The sequence below is a fragment of the Sparus aurata genome, chromosome 12, assembly GCF_900880675.1.
Source record: "Sparus aurata chromosome 12, fSpaAur1.1, whole genome shotgun sequence".
Classification (NCBI taxonomy): Eukaryota; Metazoa; Chordata; class Actinopteri; order Spariformes; family Sparidae; genus Sparus; species Sparus aurata.
In genome coordinates this window covers 9,696,036-9,714,908 of record NC_044198.1, presented here as the reverse complement: position 1 = coordinate 9,714,908, position 18,873 = coordinate 9,696,036, and the positions used below count along the sequence as shown (strand labels likewise).

The following is an 18,873-nucleotide window of genomic DNA, read 5'->3' as shown; positions in this document are numbered from 1 at the left end:
TGTCAGCAATAACTTGTAGATATGAGCGAGGAAGATGATATAGATGTCAATAATTTTATCAGGAGATGGAGAGTCCATCAAAAACATTTCATCAAAGATGTTACAGTATCTCAAGATGTTACTTGAGCCATTGGAATTCTTTCAGGGGCCAACGCGCTGAAATCCATTATCAAGTTATAAATGTCTAAATCCACATCATCCTCAGTACCCGAAGTGTGTTTTATGAAGATATATATATACACATATATATGCTGTTCTTGCAGTTTATCTTGCAGAAAATCCACTGCAAAACTCATGTGTTCATGTGTTTAAATCAAAATGATTGTCTGGTTATACAATAAAGATGAGTGTAACTTCGTTTTAAAGCACACACACTCATGAGATTGATAAAGATCTTTTCATCTTACTGTAGGAACTGTAATTGTATTTCCATATTGTTAAGCTATTGCTTCAACATTAAAGTTAAATACAATATGTGACATTTCTCCTTTAAATGTCTAAATACAACGACCCTTGTTAAATATTTTGTTGACTTGTGTACATTATTAACATTTTTTTACAACAATGTTCATACTCAGAGAAATCTGTAATTTTACTAAAGGTAACAATGTGTTTCATTTAGCTGGTTAGTCGCTTTAACTTCTGGGAAAACATCAGATGATACATAAGAGAGTAAGGATGGGAGAAACATAATAAGACATGACCTCGTCCATGAACATTTCTATCTGAGGTCACATCAGATAGATATTCATCTGCAATGGTGGTTGTTAAACAATAAAAACAACTCCCATCATCCTGCATCTCTCACTAAGTTTTGTGAGACTGAAATTAAATTAGACGACACAACATAAACAAGGTTTAGCTTTTGAAGATCAAGTGTAATTGCCCGTGACTTGATTAAGCAAAGTTTTACGAGCCGTGACCGCAAATAAACAATTAGCAACTGTTGGTTGACAAGTGTTGACAAAAGCGTTATTGTTATACAATTATTACTGGTTCTTTCGTTGTGATTTATGAGGCGTGGGTATGTTGTGCAAAGCCAAAATGCAATGTCACAAAAGGCATCACTGTCATCAGTTCCGCTGGGCAGAGCTGGCTTTATTTTGAAATGATTGCGAGCCAGTAAATTCATGGATGTTTATTGTTGATGTGTATTGGTGACTGCATAAACCAAGGAGATATTTCACCTCGCTGCGGTAATTTGTTAACTATGTTGTGAGCCCACATTAAAGGTGCAGCATGTCAGAATTTTAATTAAAAAACATCGAAATAATGTGAACAAGTAGCACTTTTGACAAAATAACTGCTATGTATTGTGTTGCAGAGATATTTACTGAAGTTAGCATGCTCACCAGCTAGCCGTGGGCTGGCCCGGTTGGAAGCACCTGTGCTAGCCGTGTAAACATTAACACTCCCGAATCACTGGTCCCCAGTGTGAACCGCTAGCTGCACTGCTAACTGAGCAAACAAGCTATGGGCAGCTACATTTAGCAGCAGTTGGCAGTTACTCTGCTGCCTCCTGTTTGTTTTGAGTATGAATTTGACAGGTGGCAAATTTATACATATTACACCTTTAATGTTAAATATTCTGTACCAGGAACAGTTTTTAACCACTTGTGTATTTAATGGCCGCATAATGAGTTAAAGAGGGCGTTTTTATTGCTTCTCAGTGTGTCTATGTGAACAGAACATCTTCAAACAACAGATGACTCCCTTCGACGACATCCGATCCCTTGACATGCCACGAGTACAATACCATTTTGTGTTTGCTCTTGTTTGACCACACTGAGTGTATCAGGCAAAAGAACTTGGTGAACTATCTGGTTTGCATGAAAGAGTCGGGGAGAAGAGAGGATTCAACTCAAAGCATGGAAAAAACCTAGGGGATAAACTCCAAATCAAAGCAAACACCAAAGTCATCAAAGGATGTTATAAGTTACAGGCTCCGAAGTAGGCCACTGTTCTGGGAAATAAATTCACTCCAATAAGATCTAATGGATACGGGAGGAAACAATAAAACACAGAGAAGATGCAAGTAAGACAGAGTGAGAAAGATTAATTCAGTGGTTCAAAACAACATAAACAAGAAAGACATAAAATATATTGTAAACAACATTGTAAGAGCAAAATTGGCAGGTTTATGCAAAGTAAAAGTAAAAATAATTTTCAGCTCTACCCTGCGCACCATCAGCTTTATATTTTTATGCTCTCGAGGGGACACACACAAAGAGTGATAATGCGAGGCACTTGTGTGGATTAAGAAGATTTTTCTAATATATACAGCCGAGCCCAGATGTGACTCTCTGACAACAGCACTGTATCACTTCTGCTGTCCAAGCAGCATTTCAGAACAAGGACCTCTCGCAAGGTCAAATCCACTGAGGCTCTCTTTTGCTCTAAATAATGAGTCATGTGGTTAAACATGAGCCACAGCGAAACCTCGTCTCTTCAGATGTTATCCATCCGTTCAGACATAACACTGGCAAAAGTATGAGTAACATGGTGAAGAAAAAAAAGACTCATTCAGCAACAAAACCAGTCAAAAACCAACCCTCTGTACCTTAGTGATGCTCTATACAAAACTTAACTCTTTCAAATTTATGTATTCAGAAGTTTCTAAGGGGAAGTACTTTCTGACATTTGGTGAACTCTGATAGCCATGATGGCAACAACATCAGCATAATGTGCCGTAGAACTTCCACAAACAAAATTTGCAGTGTCACGTTTGGACATTTTTTTTGATGAAACATGACAAAGAGTCTCCTGTCCAAGCTAGCAGCACTGTGAACACCCCAGAATAAAAAGTTGGCATTTTACATTCCTGTAAACAAAGAATATGTTAAATTTGAATGTTTTTTGAACAAGGTTTCTACAGTATGTGTCATCTCATATTTGGATTATGTGTATGAATTTACTTACACACTTACTTACTTACTTATGAACATGTTAGGAAGATGGGATGATGGTGGTGGCGTGATGGCTGTCAAGCCAGAGACCACTGTCCAAGATGTTTCAACACTGGTAATCATTAAACCACTGGATGTGAAAACTACTATTATGAATTGGATGTGCAAAACAAGCTATGTGTAAAAAGACATCAGGACAATTTTCTGATACACGTTTGTGGCACCGAAAAATGATCTCACTCTGTCCTAAAAAATTGTTTTTTGTGCCTAAACCTAATCAGACCATAAGCGCACTGTTGTCATACATAAAACTAGAAATCGCGAGTTTCCATATAATTTTGGTTTGCAGAAATGGACTGTACATGTGGCAACATTTATTTTGGTAACTGGATTGCTGTGAGTGTACTGTAGGCACAGCGGTGCTTTGGGCAAAATTCTAATGCTCAATAACAGTTGCGCAATTACAATAGCGTTGCATATTTGGTAAATAGATCACAATGTTGGATGGGGTAATGAAATGTATCCTTGGGGGGAAATCTTTTTGTCCTTAGTTGTTTTGACATTTCACAAAAATCCCACAAACTTGAACGATCACCAACATCATCGGTATCCATGATTGTCAAATAACTGAAAAGATATTTCAGTTAAGTGGTGGACTGCCTGACCAACACATGGACCAGTGTTGCCATCTATAGAGTCCCGCTGCTACCATGCTAAAAACACAATTTAAACTCTATTCATGACATGACTTAATAAAGCAAGTACTGAGCTATTTAACCTTGCTCTGACCTTGGCTAAAATTGCATTCCAGTATTTAAAACCAAGGTTTAACCTTTTGTCGGGGTTTGATTCACAGTAGCCTTCTCTCCATGAGTCAAACAGCAGCAGTGACGTGGGGCCGGTAGTTTTGGGCAGCGGTGCTATTGTGAAATCTTTGTTTCTCAAGAGACGAAACAAGTATAGTGTCCATCAGACTCTTCTGTTCTTTCCTTTTTCTCCTCTCCTCTGTTTTCTGTTCTGCCTCTTCCTCTCCTCGGTTCAGACAAAGTTTAAAGCAACCTTAAAGTCTCTGATGTGAATCCACGTATAAACATTGGCTGCCTCACTCCTGTGCTACCACTATCTCCTTCCATCGCTTTTCCCTTTCAGCATGTCTTTTGTATTTGTTTTTACTGCCCCTTTCATTTCTTCCACCTCACTACATTCACCTTGAGTAAAAAATAAATAAATACATATCAGACTGCATTACTAATACTGAACTGCATTCCCTTTTTACTCTTGTCCCACTCGTCTGAAAGTGAGCTGCTTTTCTTATACAAAACTCCCTTTTACCATCTAAACTCACTAAATACATGAAATGAAAATTGCTCACATCTTTTCCTCTACATTCACCTGGTTCATATCATGGAAAAAAATACAGGTGGTTCCAATGATTTGTATATTCAGCATACACAGAACTGGCAATTTACCTGCTTTCCTTTTAACAAAGACCATCTGGTGAAACAAGATAGTGGAGAACAGTGCGTGCACCGGGGACGGAGTCTGTCCTTGAACCTTAAATTAAAGTGTCCTCACTGCAAACTTCACATCAAGTTGGACTCTCTGTCATTCCATCGCCCTCATCCTTTTCTCTTTTCCCCCCTCTTTCGCAATGCTTTATATAAAGTTGCAAAATCCCACATTGCCTCAGATGTAATCGCACGAATAAACACACTCCCCTCAAAGTCGCCCTTGTTCTGCTCTACTGAGGTCAGAGCTGCAACGAGCCACAGAACCTCTGATCTGGTCCTGTTGGTCAACAGTCATAGCTAGACTGCTGAGTGACTCAAACAGATGACTCTGTCTCAAGCAGGAATGCCAAGAATGTCAGATCATTTGGCTGAGAAGATGCAGCTGTTTACACTTCCCTGTGATGCATCATTAGGAAACAACATGGACAATTTTCAACCTTATCTCCAAAAGCTTTAACATTAGCAATCACACTTCGCAGTTAATTCCTTCCTTCCTTCAGTCAGAAGGTCTATTATTATGTTAATGTTCTGTCTGGCCATTATTTCGTATACTGCAATGGATGTCTTGTTTTGTAATGTCCCATGTGCACCTCCTACAGCGCCCCATATCATCACCTTACTAGAGACAGTGGATGTACTGCTGGATCACAACGCCACCTTCATCTGTGAGGTGGAGTCCCGCCCCCCCGCTGAAATCACTTGGACCAAGAACAACCACCAAATAATGTGAGTTTACACCTGTAGACATCTTTCAGCTAACTGTTTAGGAATTTAGGCGACCACGATTCAAATGGTAAACTGTGAAATACTTGTTTTAATCATAATTTTATTCTATGGCGGATTCCCTTCCACAAGATTTTCAAGGTTTCTGGAGTTTACTGTACTTTTTTTAGTTTTAAATTGATGAAGTTTGAGTTTCTGTAGCTGGTATTTCCTTCTTTGTCTCCTCAACCATATTGGCTGATTTAAAACATGTCAGTGCTAGCTGCTAAGCTTTAACCTAACCTTAATTTGTGTAAATAGCTGCTCATTTTTTTCATCACAAGACTATGGTTATGATACAGTAATGTCAGTAACAATAGCTGCTAAGTATGGCCTTAGAAGGCTAACGAGGAAAAATGGATTTGATTCCTGTGACATTAGCAAAAAGCTAACTTTTTAGACATTTTTAGAAATGTTTGTAAGGTCATCATTAGCTTAAAAAAGCAGTATAACATATCAGTAACACTGCTAAATGCAAGGCTTATATTATATTAAAATGTTAGCCTGACAACATTATTTCCACAACAGGGCTAATAGGCCATAATTACTTAAAACCTGTACGTACCATAAGCCTCTAGCTTAGAAAATATCAAGGCTACCGCTAAATGACAACAGTCAGTGAAATTATACAAAAGTTGGTAAAATTGGCAGTCTAGTTTAGCAAGCCAAAGGCTAACAGTGAAATATTTTTTGAATGTTGGTAACGTGACCATCAACATCAAAAAGTTACTGTTGACTACCACTGTATTAAAACTAGAAGCTACAGTCAAGACTAACATAAAAAAAAGTTGGCAAAATTATAGTCTAACATTAGCTAGTAAGTTATGCAAAACATTATAGCCACATAGCCTAAATCAGACATTCAAAGATATAGATATGGATTGTTCATGTTCGGGTAATAGTCAACATTTTCCCTAACAGCATACTTCTAAAGCTTGTAACATTTCAAGACACTTAACAAGTTGAGTATGTTAAAGAAAAGTTCATTGGTTGCTTATACTCACCATCAGACTCTTCTTTGCTCACCACCAGGTACTACGACCCACGGTACATTACCAGAGAGCAGGGCCAGATGTTAATCATCCCTCATGTAAGAGAGTTAGACAATGGAGAGTACTGCTGCATTGCCAGTAACGGCATCGGAGAGCCGGCCAAGAGCTGCGGAGCGTTGCAGCTAAAGATGAGTACGTCTGCTTTCTGTCTAAGGTTGTCTTGATCTTGAGTCCAGATATATTTTTAGTCTTTTAAATTGCAGTTGGAGCAATTCCATTAAGAACAAAGCACTCACAGTAGAATATAGACAAAAGACTAAACCTATTTTGTCTCTCTTGTTCTGTCTGTTTTGCCATCAGAGCCACAAATCAAACGCCATCCTACCAATTTAACCCTTCTGGTAGAATCCAAAGCAGTGCTGCCCTGCGTTACCCTTGGCAACCCCAAACCAGATGTCACCTGGCTCAAGGATGATGAGCTTATCAAAGTATTTTCTTTTTCCTTTTTCCTTTTTTTTTTACTTTGATTTACTGCTACAGGAAGACATTGGAATTTGTTCTGTCTGACAAGTACTGGTAATGGGTGCAGACTACAGAAAACATCCAGAGTGTGTATTAATTATTACAGAATAGCCCAAATGCTTTTGTCTTTGATTTTTAAAACTATAACAATGTAAAAAAAAATAAAAAAATGCGGAAACAAATCAAGTTAGCCTCTTTCAATCAAAGAAATAACAAATCATTTCATCTTCCCAGTTCAGTGACCGTGTTACCATTCTTGACTATGGTGCACTGAAGATCCATAACATACAGAAGGAGGATGCCGGCCAGTATCGCTGTGTGGCCAGGAATAGCTTTGGTTTGGCCTTTTCAAAGCCTGTCACCATAGAGGTACAGGGTATGTATTTAAACTTGGTTTCACTTTCTATGCTTAGTATATCCTGTATACTTAAAATATAATTTTTCAGTTGCAGTATGTTTGTCCATGTGTCTAAACTGTGTGACTGTATGTGTGTGCGCGCGTGGACGTGTATTCTTGACATTGTGGGGACATAAATCTGTTACATAGTCACATTGTGGGGACCCACTTTCCTTATGGGGACAAAAACGTCCCCGTAATGTAAATCAATCAATTTTAAGGTGAAGACTTGGTTTAAGGTTTGGTTTGGGTTAAAGTTAGGGTTTGGCAAGTAGTGGCTGTAGTAAGTTTCCATGAAATGAATGTGCTGTAAGTGTAAGTAATGTATCCAAAAGTGATGGAAAGACGGCCGTGTATGTGTGTGTTCAGCTCCAGCACGAATCCTCCGGGTTCCCAAGGAGAAGAGGGTGGCGTATGGCAGCCAGATTTCACTGGAGTGCAACGCCACTGGAAATCCAATCCCCACCATCACCTGGCTGGAGAATGGGAATACTGTGAGTACTCAGTGTTTGTGTGTCTGAAAACATGTTTGGGGGTTTGGTGGGTTTCTTAATGGTCCTTGACTGATGCTGATTGAGTTAAATTCATTGTAAATGTGCCTCTGTTCAAGGTCAAAAAGTGTCTAAACCACATGTAATGAGAAACTAAAGCTCACAGCTACATTTTTGCAATCAAAAACCAACATAAAAAACTTTGTTTATGATGATAGCTCCATGCATCCAACCATCCATGTCCAGGCACTGACCCTTCGGCTTCTCATAAATGCTTGTGATCTCTCCAGGAATATTCTTGTCTCCTTCACAGTGGTCGAGTTTGGCTCAAATGTCACCCGCCACAGCCGGCAATAGAGAAAATGTATCGCATGGCTGACATTTTGACACATTGTCAGCTGCAGAGCTTTACATAATAGGAAAGCTGTGACAATAACAGCGCAGATAAGGAGGAAAGCCAACATGCATTACGGAAATACTCACATGACGTTTTATTTATAAAAAGCCTTTGTCTTTGTTGAGATCTGAGATTAAACATTATAGAAGCGTCCAAAAGCATACAGCTGTGCTAGCCACTAAAGTTAGTAGACTAACCGCTATTACCTGTAACCTTCATATTAGCATTGTTTACATAAATTGGCAGTAAACAGCTGCCTTACTGGCTGACTAATCCAAAGAACAGACAGAAGGCTAAACACAGACCAACTTAATGTGTAAATACTGAATGGTATACATTCTTTTTGCTGTTCATGTGCCTTGATCAACAAATCAATTAAGATCTTAATGCAAAATTAGTTCACAATAACATAAGTCATGAGCATGAGCATGGAGCAAAAAAGGAAACCGGGACACCAGGAACAAAAATCCACACACATACAATACACTGTAATGCAAACATACAAGAAATTAGCCAACCTATCCCTCGCTGTCCATCTCCCTGACATACATACACAGACTTAACGCAGCACTCGGAGATTGGCTGTGGGATCAGCGGTATAAACAGCCAAGGAATTCCCATTATAGTGACAGGGGATTGAAGAGATCGCCTTCCATTTAGCCAGTGATACACAGTGTTATCAGCTGCAATTGGCTTGTCTTTTTAAGGGAGTGTGCACAAAGCCTCTAATGGCCGACTGTTATCCGGAGACTCTGGCTAGATTGTCCAAAGGCCCAGTCTCATAACAGGGCTTACTCCCCTTATTTGGATATATAGCTGTTGTAGAGGCGATATGTATATTATAGAGGGAGATGCAATCAATTTTTAACAGATTTTGTGACCCAGTATGTGAAGTAATCAGTTGTTATAAGTCTGATATCCAGTGAGTGTGTTCTAAGATTTGAGTAATTGCAATGGTTTGGTTTTAATCACCCTCACATGTATCATATCACAACAGATATGATTGATTAAATATATCAGTGATACCTTTTACACTAGTAGTAGTGATATTGAAATGTATGTAAGAGTATGTAAGAAGTTTAAAACATTCAAAAAATAACTAAAATGATCAACAGAATGTGAAGAGTTGATATTCGTATTGTTGCAAACATATCTGCTGAAGTTAGCATGCTAACCAGCTAGCACCAGGCCTGAAAACCTAATTCCACCTCCCAGTAGTCCAAAGTTCCTGTGCTACTGGTGTAAACACCAACACCCCAAGGTAGTCTAGCCAGCTGCATGGCTTACTAAGCTAACAAGCTAACAGTAGCTCCAGTCATGGATGGATAAACAGCATACAGTTAGCAGCACTGGGAGAATGAATTCAACAAGTGGTCAATATTTAAAAACTTCCCCTTTAAAGGTGCAATTTATATTAAGTTGCCACCTCTCAAAGGTAACTCAAAAAAATTGTGTTACCACAGTACCCTCTAACTGTTGCTAATTGAATCTGCAGCTAGCTCAGTTAGCCGTGCAGCTTGTAGGCCAGGTTAGCTTAGAGCGGTATTACATGACAGGACAGGCCAGGACTAGCTGGTTAGCATGCAAACTTCTTGATAGCTGTATGTCAGTGCAATCCAACACATAGACATAATGTCAAAACCGCTTTTTTCGAATGTTTAAGACAGAAATTGTTTCATAATTCACCTTGAGGAATACCTATAATGGAATTTGAATTTCTAACTATCAAAATGTAATTATTGATGTCCTCATTTGCTTTTAATGTTGCAGATTAAATGTTAAAAGGAATGGCCATTTTAACTGATCCTGGTAGAAACCTGCTAAAAAACAGGCAGTTTAACTGTTTTATAAGTTGTGCTTTTTTCAAATCATGAGCAAGACCACCTTAAGAGTATTAAGCAGGACTGGCAGCAGACATTTTTTATGCATGCCACCACGGGCAGACATACACCACATACTGTCTGGGTATTTAATAGTCTTGGGTGCTAGCTACAATGTGATTACAGGCCCATAATGCCTGTAAATACTGTGTGTGTGAGTGTGTGCGTGCCGATTAAAATGACTGTGTGAGCTGCTTTTGCTGGCAGCTTGTTAAGGTCATTAATTTCAGCGGGCCTGGATCGAGCCCGTCCTAAAAACAGGCAGTGTCAGACACAACTTCAAATATAGACACGTCGCACATCAGCGCGTTGACTCGACCGCTCACACACCCACTGCAGGCCCTCACATATATCACTTATATATGTGAGTTTGAATACAGGACCTCAAAACAACAAATACATTTAATATGGCTACATCAGCCCTTTGTGAATGCCAGGGCATATTTAAATCCACTAAATCATCACAAGTGGTTATATTACACAGTGTATGTACTCCAACTATCAACTCAACACCCTTGACACTGTTTATTTCCAGCATATGAATATTTTACACATTAAATCTTTAGGCAAATCTTTTTCATTTTATGATGGAACTTTCCCCTTGTGTTGACAACTCAATTTTGGTCAGATCTGGTCAGGTGGTGGATGAAATGGACATGGACAAAGCTAAGCTCTGTTGCACTAAGTGAAACACACAATCTTCCTGATCGAAGAATGCTGCCTGATAACAGAGGACAACAGCAATTTATTTTGAGATGTTCCACCAAATTCTCAGCCGGTTACCTGGAAGTGCAAACTAGCTTCAGCTACAAGTCCTGACGATAGATGCTTCAGGGGTCTGTTTTCAGTTATGCTACCCTACCACCATGGAATCCTACACTATTTAAAGGGTCACACTTCATGTTATCTCTTGAGAAATTTGGGAAATTAAGGGCTTGATGGTACACGACCTTAACATGTCTTAAACATGACATAATTTTGATCTGGTTTTTGAGCTTGAAGTAAGGGCGAGCAGGCTATGTAGTTAAATGTTTTCTTAATGGTTGATATTTCTAACTTCTGCACAGGTTGTTTTGTTATGAAAATTGAGTGCATGCTCTATGCCCTTCCTGTGTTTTCGACCTCATGCCTGGCTTGGTCTTGGCGAGTATTCTCCACAGAGACGGACAAAAAGCCGCTTCTGAAACGTACTGTGGCATGACTTGTGGAACCAGGAGCATCGTCAGATGTGGCCGTCATCAGCTCAGGCATCGACGTTTCTGAGAGACCTGCCCTGTGGAATCTGTGTTGGCCAGGACCGCGGCTGAAAATATATGCTAATGTCGCTCTGGGTGTTTTTGATTAAGTTTCCTTTCCTGTTTCCTCACACATTTGCCTTAATAACAGCAGATAAAAGATAATATAGTATGTCAGTGTTTGGTCTTTAGGTTGGCATCATTTTCATGTATAAGGAAATATGGGGTGTATATCTGTAAGCATCATAACGATATATTTATGCTCTTTTTTTTTTTCTCCAGATCTCAGGTGCATCGGTCGAGGAGACTTTGATGGGAGAGGTGATCCTGTCTGTTCTTAAAGTCACGGTGAATAAGCCGGCCCTGTACACATGTCTGGCCTCCAACAGGCACAGTGCCGGAGCCAACACCGTCAAGGCGACCGCCAGAGTCACTGTCGCAGGTACAGGACACTCGACACAAAATGTTTGCACATCACAACATGACAAATAGATACTTGCAGCTCTCAGGTCTGTGTGTTAGGATGCTGTTACCGTTTCATCTACAGTTATGTTCGTTGCCACTGAGTTGTGCTTTCTGTGGCTTCAGCTGTCTGCTGCCCTCCCATTTGGTTGATACCTCGGCCACACACCCCCACACACACACCCCATGGCCGCAGTCACCTAAAACAACACACACACACACACACCCTCCCGGACCACACACACTGTCCGTCCACCTGGTTGACCCTCAGTATCCTCACAGATAGCTATGAGTCTGTGAGAGAAGCACCATGGTCGCTTTTCTCTTCCTACTGAGGCTGATTTTTGTCTTTTCTTCCACGGTCATCCGTCTGCCTCCTCTCCTCTCTTCTGTCCTCCTGCTTCTGTTTCTCCAACCATCGTCTTCTGGATATTGTCACTTCCCCGTAGAGTGGAGGTAAGAGAAATGCTCTGTATGCCATCTTCCGTGAGTTTGTACAACTGAAGACAATATGCATATTTACTCTGCCAATGAACCTTCGATGCCAAAAGAGAGCTTTTCTCTCAGTCACCAATGTGGCATGTGTTGAGTTTTGAATTTTGCTGAACTGCAACACAACCCCAGTCACTACATCTGGACTATGTAACTGCAAAGAAAGAGCTCAAGAGAGAGGGGGGGGGATAGAAGAGAGTGAAAATGTTTGCCTTGGGATGCCTGGTGAGGATGGAAGGATGGAAAGAGACAGCAGACTTAAGGTTGTAGACAGACAAAAGCATCAGGCTCGATGGATAGATCTCACATGATCTGCAAACTAGTGACCACATCTGGACCGTCATATTTATAGGATGCAGAAGCAGCGGAGAGAGCCACGTTGAGAAAGCGAAAAGAAGGACGACATGGTGGGATGACGGGGTTGAAAGATTTACAGTCAGCGGCGATCTGATGGTTTGACTCGAGCTCCTCTGAAGCACCAATCTCCCCGAGAGGCAACATCTGGAGTGTGTTGCAGTGCACAGACAGGCAGAGAGAAACGCAGAGAGGGATGTCAGACAGACGGGCAGAGAGAGAGAGACCATTAATGTGAGGCCGAGCAAGAAAATTTAGAGGACGAACAGAGCCGAAAAAACAAGCGTTCAGACAGGGTGGGAAACATATGCCGGATTATGTTTGTGTGTACGACAGATCGAGACTCTAGAGGAAGCAAAGAAGTCCAACAGGCAAACAGGCATGTCATTTCATATGAACCTAGTACAACTTGTGTCATGATCAACATCTGGATGAGTATATGTGAGTTCATACAAGTACAGTAGATCATTTCGTTGTAGCTATTTTGGTGCAAACCCCTCGACGGAGGTTCACTAAGCCAAAGCAGTAAAAGACTGATTGCTGTAGGGATCCACAGCCACCATCTGGTTCTCACTGTATTTCTTTGTAAAAAAAACACATCCTAAGAAATTACAACTGGGTCCAGGCCGGTGCTTAACTTATACATTTATCTCAAGCAGTGTGACCATTAATTTCTCAATGAACTGATTAGTTGTTTGGTCTATAGAATGTCTGAAATCTGTCCAAAAATTATGATTTGTGTTTTTCAAAGGTGACACAACCCAAATATATTCAGATTTCTCATAAAGTAGCAAGGAAAACAGAAAATATTTAAATTCAAGAAGATGTAATCAAAAAATTTGGAAAATAATTAGTTAATAGAATATGTTAACCAATTAAATGAATCATTTGATGATAACTATCAATTGCTGGTATTCATGTGCGTCTTCTTCCCCGCAGACTCTACAAGGGCGTCGCCGGCTACTGCAGTGCGTACCGTGGAGATGTGTGCCGCAACATCCTGCGAGACGACCTGCTGGTTTTCTTTAACTCCTCCCTCTCGGACCCCGAGGACATGCAGGAGTACCTGGTTCAGAGCTGGTGGACGGAGCTGGAGGGACTCAGCGCGCTGTGTAACCCTGCAGTACGCTCGCTGCTCTGCCACTCGTCCTTCCCCGACTGCAACCCATCAGGTTTAGGACCGGCACCTAAACCTGTCTGCAGGTAGCTCACGGGTCCCTGTCTCATTAGTTCACTAGTTTACTTTGTTGGTAAAGAATGTGAAAGAATGGAAGAGGAGAGAAATTAAATGAACAATGTAGTGAATTGTTTTATGACACATGAATGGCTAAATGCTTTTTTCTTTACAACAGAGAGCACTGCCTGGCAGTGAAGGAGCTGTACTGCCATAAGGAGTGGTTGGTACTCGAGGGCAGCAGTTCATTCCAGCCCGGTCTCTTCAGCTCGGTCCCCGGGTCCCACAGTCCCACTTCACTGCTGCCAAACTGTCAGCTCCTACCGAGTCTTAGCGCAGACCCTGACGCTTGTACACATGTCCCTTTTGTAGGTAAGGTATTCCTAAGTGCGAAAATGTAAAGTGTGTTTCAAGAACCATTCTTCACTGAATTAGAAGTACAGATATTTCTGTAAAAAAAAGACCGGTAAGTGATGTAAAGTGTGAAGTTCCATTCCATCCGCTGCCATTTCGGTGCAAAGCTAATTGAGTCTCATGTCATATTAACATAATTCAAAGAATATTCATCTTAAAGGTAGAATCAGTAGGATTTGTCCAAGATGTTTGTAAACGCACCAGAAAGATGGTTGATGGGTTTCGTTTCATCAAATACGACAGATCGACGACGTCGAAATGTACAGGTAGTCAGTTACTGAACACAACCTACATGGCAACTCTCACAGTTAGCACAATCAATTGGATTGAATCTAATGTGAAAACTTTTGGGTATCCTCAAAATAAAACACTGAAATCACCTTATACCAAAAAAATACAAACGTAGCCACATAAATTAAGTTTCCTTGAGTTTTGTATTTCTCTTTAAACATCTCAAAACATTTCCAGTAGTGGTTAAATGCATTTTACATTTTCAGTATTTACTGTTGGTTAAATCAGATGAACCTAATAGTACCAACAGCTACAAACATTGTATTGTATATATGTAATACAAAGTGGAACACTTGTCTGAGGGAGCCCACAAGGCAGATATGCTGAGTTAATAGGGCAGTGGTCATTATCATGCAAAAAAGTTCCCTAATTTTAAAATTTTGAAGATGCAATCACAAATATAATTAGTAATCCTTGACAATTTAATTGCAATCTAATTGCACTATTTTTCCAAATAATACTCTATTGTATGTAACCTTTTCTACCGACCTGACAGTTGACAGTATGCAGTGTTGCAACGCAGCAATGCATCTTGTGTCTGGAATCTGCTGAATCTAAGATTTGTTAAATCTGTCCGGCAGAAACAGTTTGAGCCCGACATAATAGTAGAGAGGAAATGGAGCGTTATGTAAAAGAAAAGCGGGAGTTGGCAGGGCGCACTTACTCATATGCTCAGGGCCAAATAAAGCTTGGCCTGCTAGACTGATACTGATGAGGTCATTAAGAGGGTCCAATAGCTGAGCCAAAACATACAGCTGCAGGTGTGTGACTCGTGTGTGTGTGTGTGTGTGTGTGTGTTTGTGGTGTATGGTTCAAAAAGTCTCCCTGCATGGTTTGTGTATGTTGTGTAAAATAATCTTAAGATTTCAAATTACTTAATTGCTGTGCTTCCTCTAAATTTGAAAGTTTTTAATGTTTTTCTTTTTCCTTCTACATTTCAGACATCAAGAGAGATCAGATCACAAGTGAGTATGAAAAATTCAACGCAAATGCATCTCACGCAAAAATAAATGAATAATGAATTGAAGAGAAATAGTTGAATAATGATATGATAACAATAATAATGATAATACAGTCATCCTATATCCATTCTGTGTGTTATCAACAGCGACATGTTACAATGACAGAGGCCGTTTCTACCAAGGCAGCATGAATGTGACGAGGTCTGGGATCCCGTGTCAGCCGTGGAGCCAACAGGTATTGTGGTTTGTATGTAGAATATGTACATTTTACTGAAATGACCACATGTAAAGAGGATGGGGAGAAATTTGAAATCCCAAAAAGACACAACATTTAACTGAATTTATTTATTTTGCCAATTACAATCACTGTAAAAAAAGATTGAAAAAGTAGAAAAAAAAGAAGGAAATGGCTGAACAGCTGTCGAAAGCAAGGACAACCCCACAACTAATGCCCCTATTTTATAAATGTCTCAGTTTTCTAGTAAATGATTAAAGTGTGACTGACATTTTGTGCGTGGATGTTTAGTTTTATATCAAGGATTCCTGACCTCTAACCAAAAACAGAAACACACACACACACATACACACACGCTCACACACACACACACACAAACACTCCCTGTGGCCCAAAAGCCTCTTTATGTTTTTATTGCTTTGCTCAGTGAGAGGGTCTGTTAGGGTGAACTGTTACTACTCTCCTGTGCAGTGTGTGTGTGTGTGTGTGTGTGTGTGTGCGCGCGCGCGCGCGTGTGTGCGTGCGTGTCTGCCAGGTCAGCAGAGAGGGAGGGGCTCATCATGTCACATCCTGCCTCTGGAAGCAATTAGTTTTCACACGCATACTCTGCGCAGACTCACACATACACACACTCCAACATGATACACTTGCTCACACACATGGAAGCGTATGTGAAATTGGGAGACCGTTCACTCTCTAATGCGCCGTCCATTCTCTTTTTTTCTCTCCACACAATGTTGGCCCACACTTTCAGTTTAAATATAATTAGCGTTTTTCTCCCTCACACACACCCCAAACCATGTGCACGTCAGAGCACACAGTTTGAAAAACATGTGTTTCTACACATCCGACTTACAAAAATGTGCACACTTGTAAACACTTTGGTTTGGTTTCCCACACTGGGAGGACTGTGAACTCATGACTTCTTCTTCTTCAAAAAAACATGATTTACTATTCCCACTGGTTGACACTGGCCAGAGCTGCTGGTGTGGATGTGTCTGTGAGAACGCACATGTTGGCAGTGTACATGTGTGTTTTGATGAATATTTTGGCAGCACTACGGCACAGGTGCATATTATTGTGATCCATAAATGTAAACGGCACAATCTCAAAATATCATAGCCTACACTAAAGCCAAAAACACAAGCGTAAGTGTGTAAAGAAAGCTTAACTCTGTGTTTGTCTGCTGCTAAGCTGAGAACTCTAGCGTGTCTGGCTAGCTATAGCTACCATACATTGAGTGGTTGTCTGCACTGAGGTAGGCCACAAGCATTAGCATATCCAGCTAACTTAGCTTACTACTTAAAGCAGTACCTAACCTAGACATTGGCATTTAAAACTGTGCCATTTTGTGGGGTCATGTTTAAAAAAATCCACTTTGTAGCTGGTCTTGTGTAAGGCTCTATTAGCATGATATATGGTGTAACTATCAACTATATATTTAAGACCCCTTCACTGGATTCTTGTTTTAGAAGCAACAAGTTAAGTCCACCAAAGACAGTATGTATTTTCAACTTAGGATGCTAATGTTAGCTGTTAGCCTAGGCTACACTTAAATTAGTTACATAAGTTAAAGTAACATCAACTCATGCTCTTTCGAATCAACAAATGGGTCACTCGGGTCACTTTGCAGCGCAAGATAATGTTTGATGGTTAACATCATAATAAGACAGTAACGCCATCTTTGGCCGAAAGTCTCTCCATTTATCTGTAACGTTAGCCCACAACTCAATCCAAACAAACTAGCTAAATGTGTCTCCTCGTCTCATTTTACTGAAAAAGGCGAAATTTATATTAATGTGTTGGAAATGAGAAGCCTCCTGAAATCGAGGACACATTGTGGGAAAAAGCACCATGAATTATGAGTGATAAAACAGCTGTGTGAGAATGGAGTGGTTGTTTTCTTACACCTTAAATAGAAGTTCAAATTTGAATTAAATACTGATAGAATATAATGTGATAATTCAATTTAAACCCATAAGCATCCTTGTATATATAGTATACTGTACAGTATGTTATATAGGGGGCTCAGGGTGCTATTTCCCTCTGAAGGGGTGATATGCTGTCAAAGAGTTTTGGTCCATATGAAGGTCAGGATTTAGAGTTTAAGGCTATGAGATTGTATCATGTGCTGCTTCCAGGAAGAGACTGTAATTTTGTGATATAACATGCTGGCCAAACATAAGTTAAGAGGAAGGCAGTTAAAGGCAAGGGGATCTTGTTGATGATTACGCCTAAGTTCCTAACCAGCATCTAAGCTTTAATTTCCTTTCATAAGTACTGTATAAAGAATAAAAAAAAGATTGGGATTGCCAACTTTAGACTTCATCTCAGAGAGAGATTTGTTCCTGGGGCAGGTTGTTATTTAACAGGCCTTGACTGCAGCATTTATAGTCAGAGGTGGGTAGGTGAACATCCTGTGTGACTTTGTGTTTTGAAAAATTGTCTTCATAGAAACATCTTTTGAATTAATTCCAAGATCACTGATCCATGCTGATCTGTAAAATAAGTGACGGTGGATTTACAGTTGAAGGTACACTGTAGCTTTCCCCTTCCTACCTGGTCCATTAGAGTAACGGTAGGAGCAGCTGTTCCTAATATTTTGAACAGTCTGCGTCATTTTTTTCTGCGTCCCACAACACAAGATTATTCATTGACGGGTCATTCCAAAGTCATAGTTTACCTTTTATGCATCAGATAGCAGATGTCTTCAAGTAAATGTTTTTAACAGCAGGTATAAAACATTCTGCACATATGAGTCCTTTAGGAAACAAGCACCGAACTCTAATGTTCCACATGTCATACGCTACCCTCCGTAGTAAAATAACATTTATGCTCGGCGCATACTCACGTGTGTCATCGAGTTACAAACACACATGTCTTGTGCATAGAGTGAGTTGTGTCCTTTTTTTCATTACTGAGTCATGCAGAAAGGCCGCAGCCAAACTTTGATTAACTGTTCTAACTGCTGTGAACACTGCAAATGAATGAAACATGTTTGGTGAGTCAGCTACTGCATGTCATCATAAAATTAAAAAATTGAAGTGACCACCAATTATTGGCTAAAGTGAAATACTGACTTAGATTATTCTTAGATTTTCTTTTATGCATCTTGAGTCATTGTAAGGATATTATTCATCATCAGTTTAATATCACAGCTACTATGATGTAATACGTATTGGTTAAAATATCCCATGGAACAAAATACCAACCCCTCCCTTCAGGCCTCCCTCCTGTAACTCTGGCCAGCAGGGCAATACGTTAGCAGCTAGTTTACTTCATTTAACCAGCTCTCTTCGCTTTATTAGTCTATTAAATCCATAAATAAACAGCCCTGTTCAGTGCCATAAAGCCACAATCCTGTAAGTACCTCATAAACTTACCTCAGTCCAAAAA

General features: G+C 40.1%; 1 protein-coding gene across 2 annotated transcripts in view; it reads left to right on the top strand.

The window, feature by feature from the left end:
• The window catches only part of musk (muscle, skeletal, receptor tyrosine kinase), a 31,744-nt gene that overhangs the window by 1,829 nt on the left and 11,042 nt on the right, over positions 1–18,873 (top strand). The window contains exons 2-12 of one of the 2 annotated variants that reach the window (XM_030434733.1): positions 5,017–5,143; positions 6,212–6,363; positions 6,532–6,659; positions 6,928–7,069; positions 7,460–7,584; positions 11,376–11,535; positions 12,005–12,011; positions 13,341–13,604; positions 13,754–13,947; positions 15,222–15,245; positions 15,389–15,477. In XM_030434733.1, coding sequence (XP_030290593.1) covers positions 5,017–5,143; positions 6,212–6,363; positions 6,532–6,659; positions 6,928–7,069; positions 7,460–7,584; positions 11,376–11,535; positions 12,005–12,011; positions 13,341–13,604; positions 13,754–13,947; positions 15,222–15,245; positions 15,389–15,477 — 1,412 coding nt within the window. Of the gene's footprint in view, positions 1–5,016; positions 5,144–6,211; positions 6,364–6,531; positions 6,660–6,927; positions 7,070–7,458; positions 7,585–11,375; positions 11,536–12,004; positions 12,012–13,340; positions 13,605–13,753; positions 13,948–15,221; positions 15,246–15,388; positions 15,478–18,873 lie in introns of those variants that run through there. The other variant, XM_030434734.1, reaches the window with a different exon arrangement.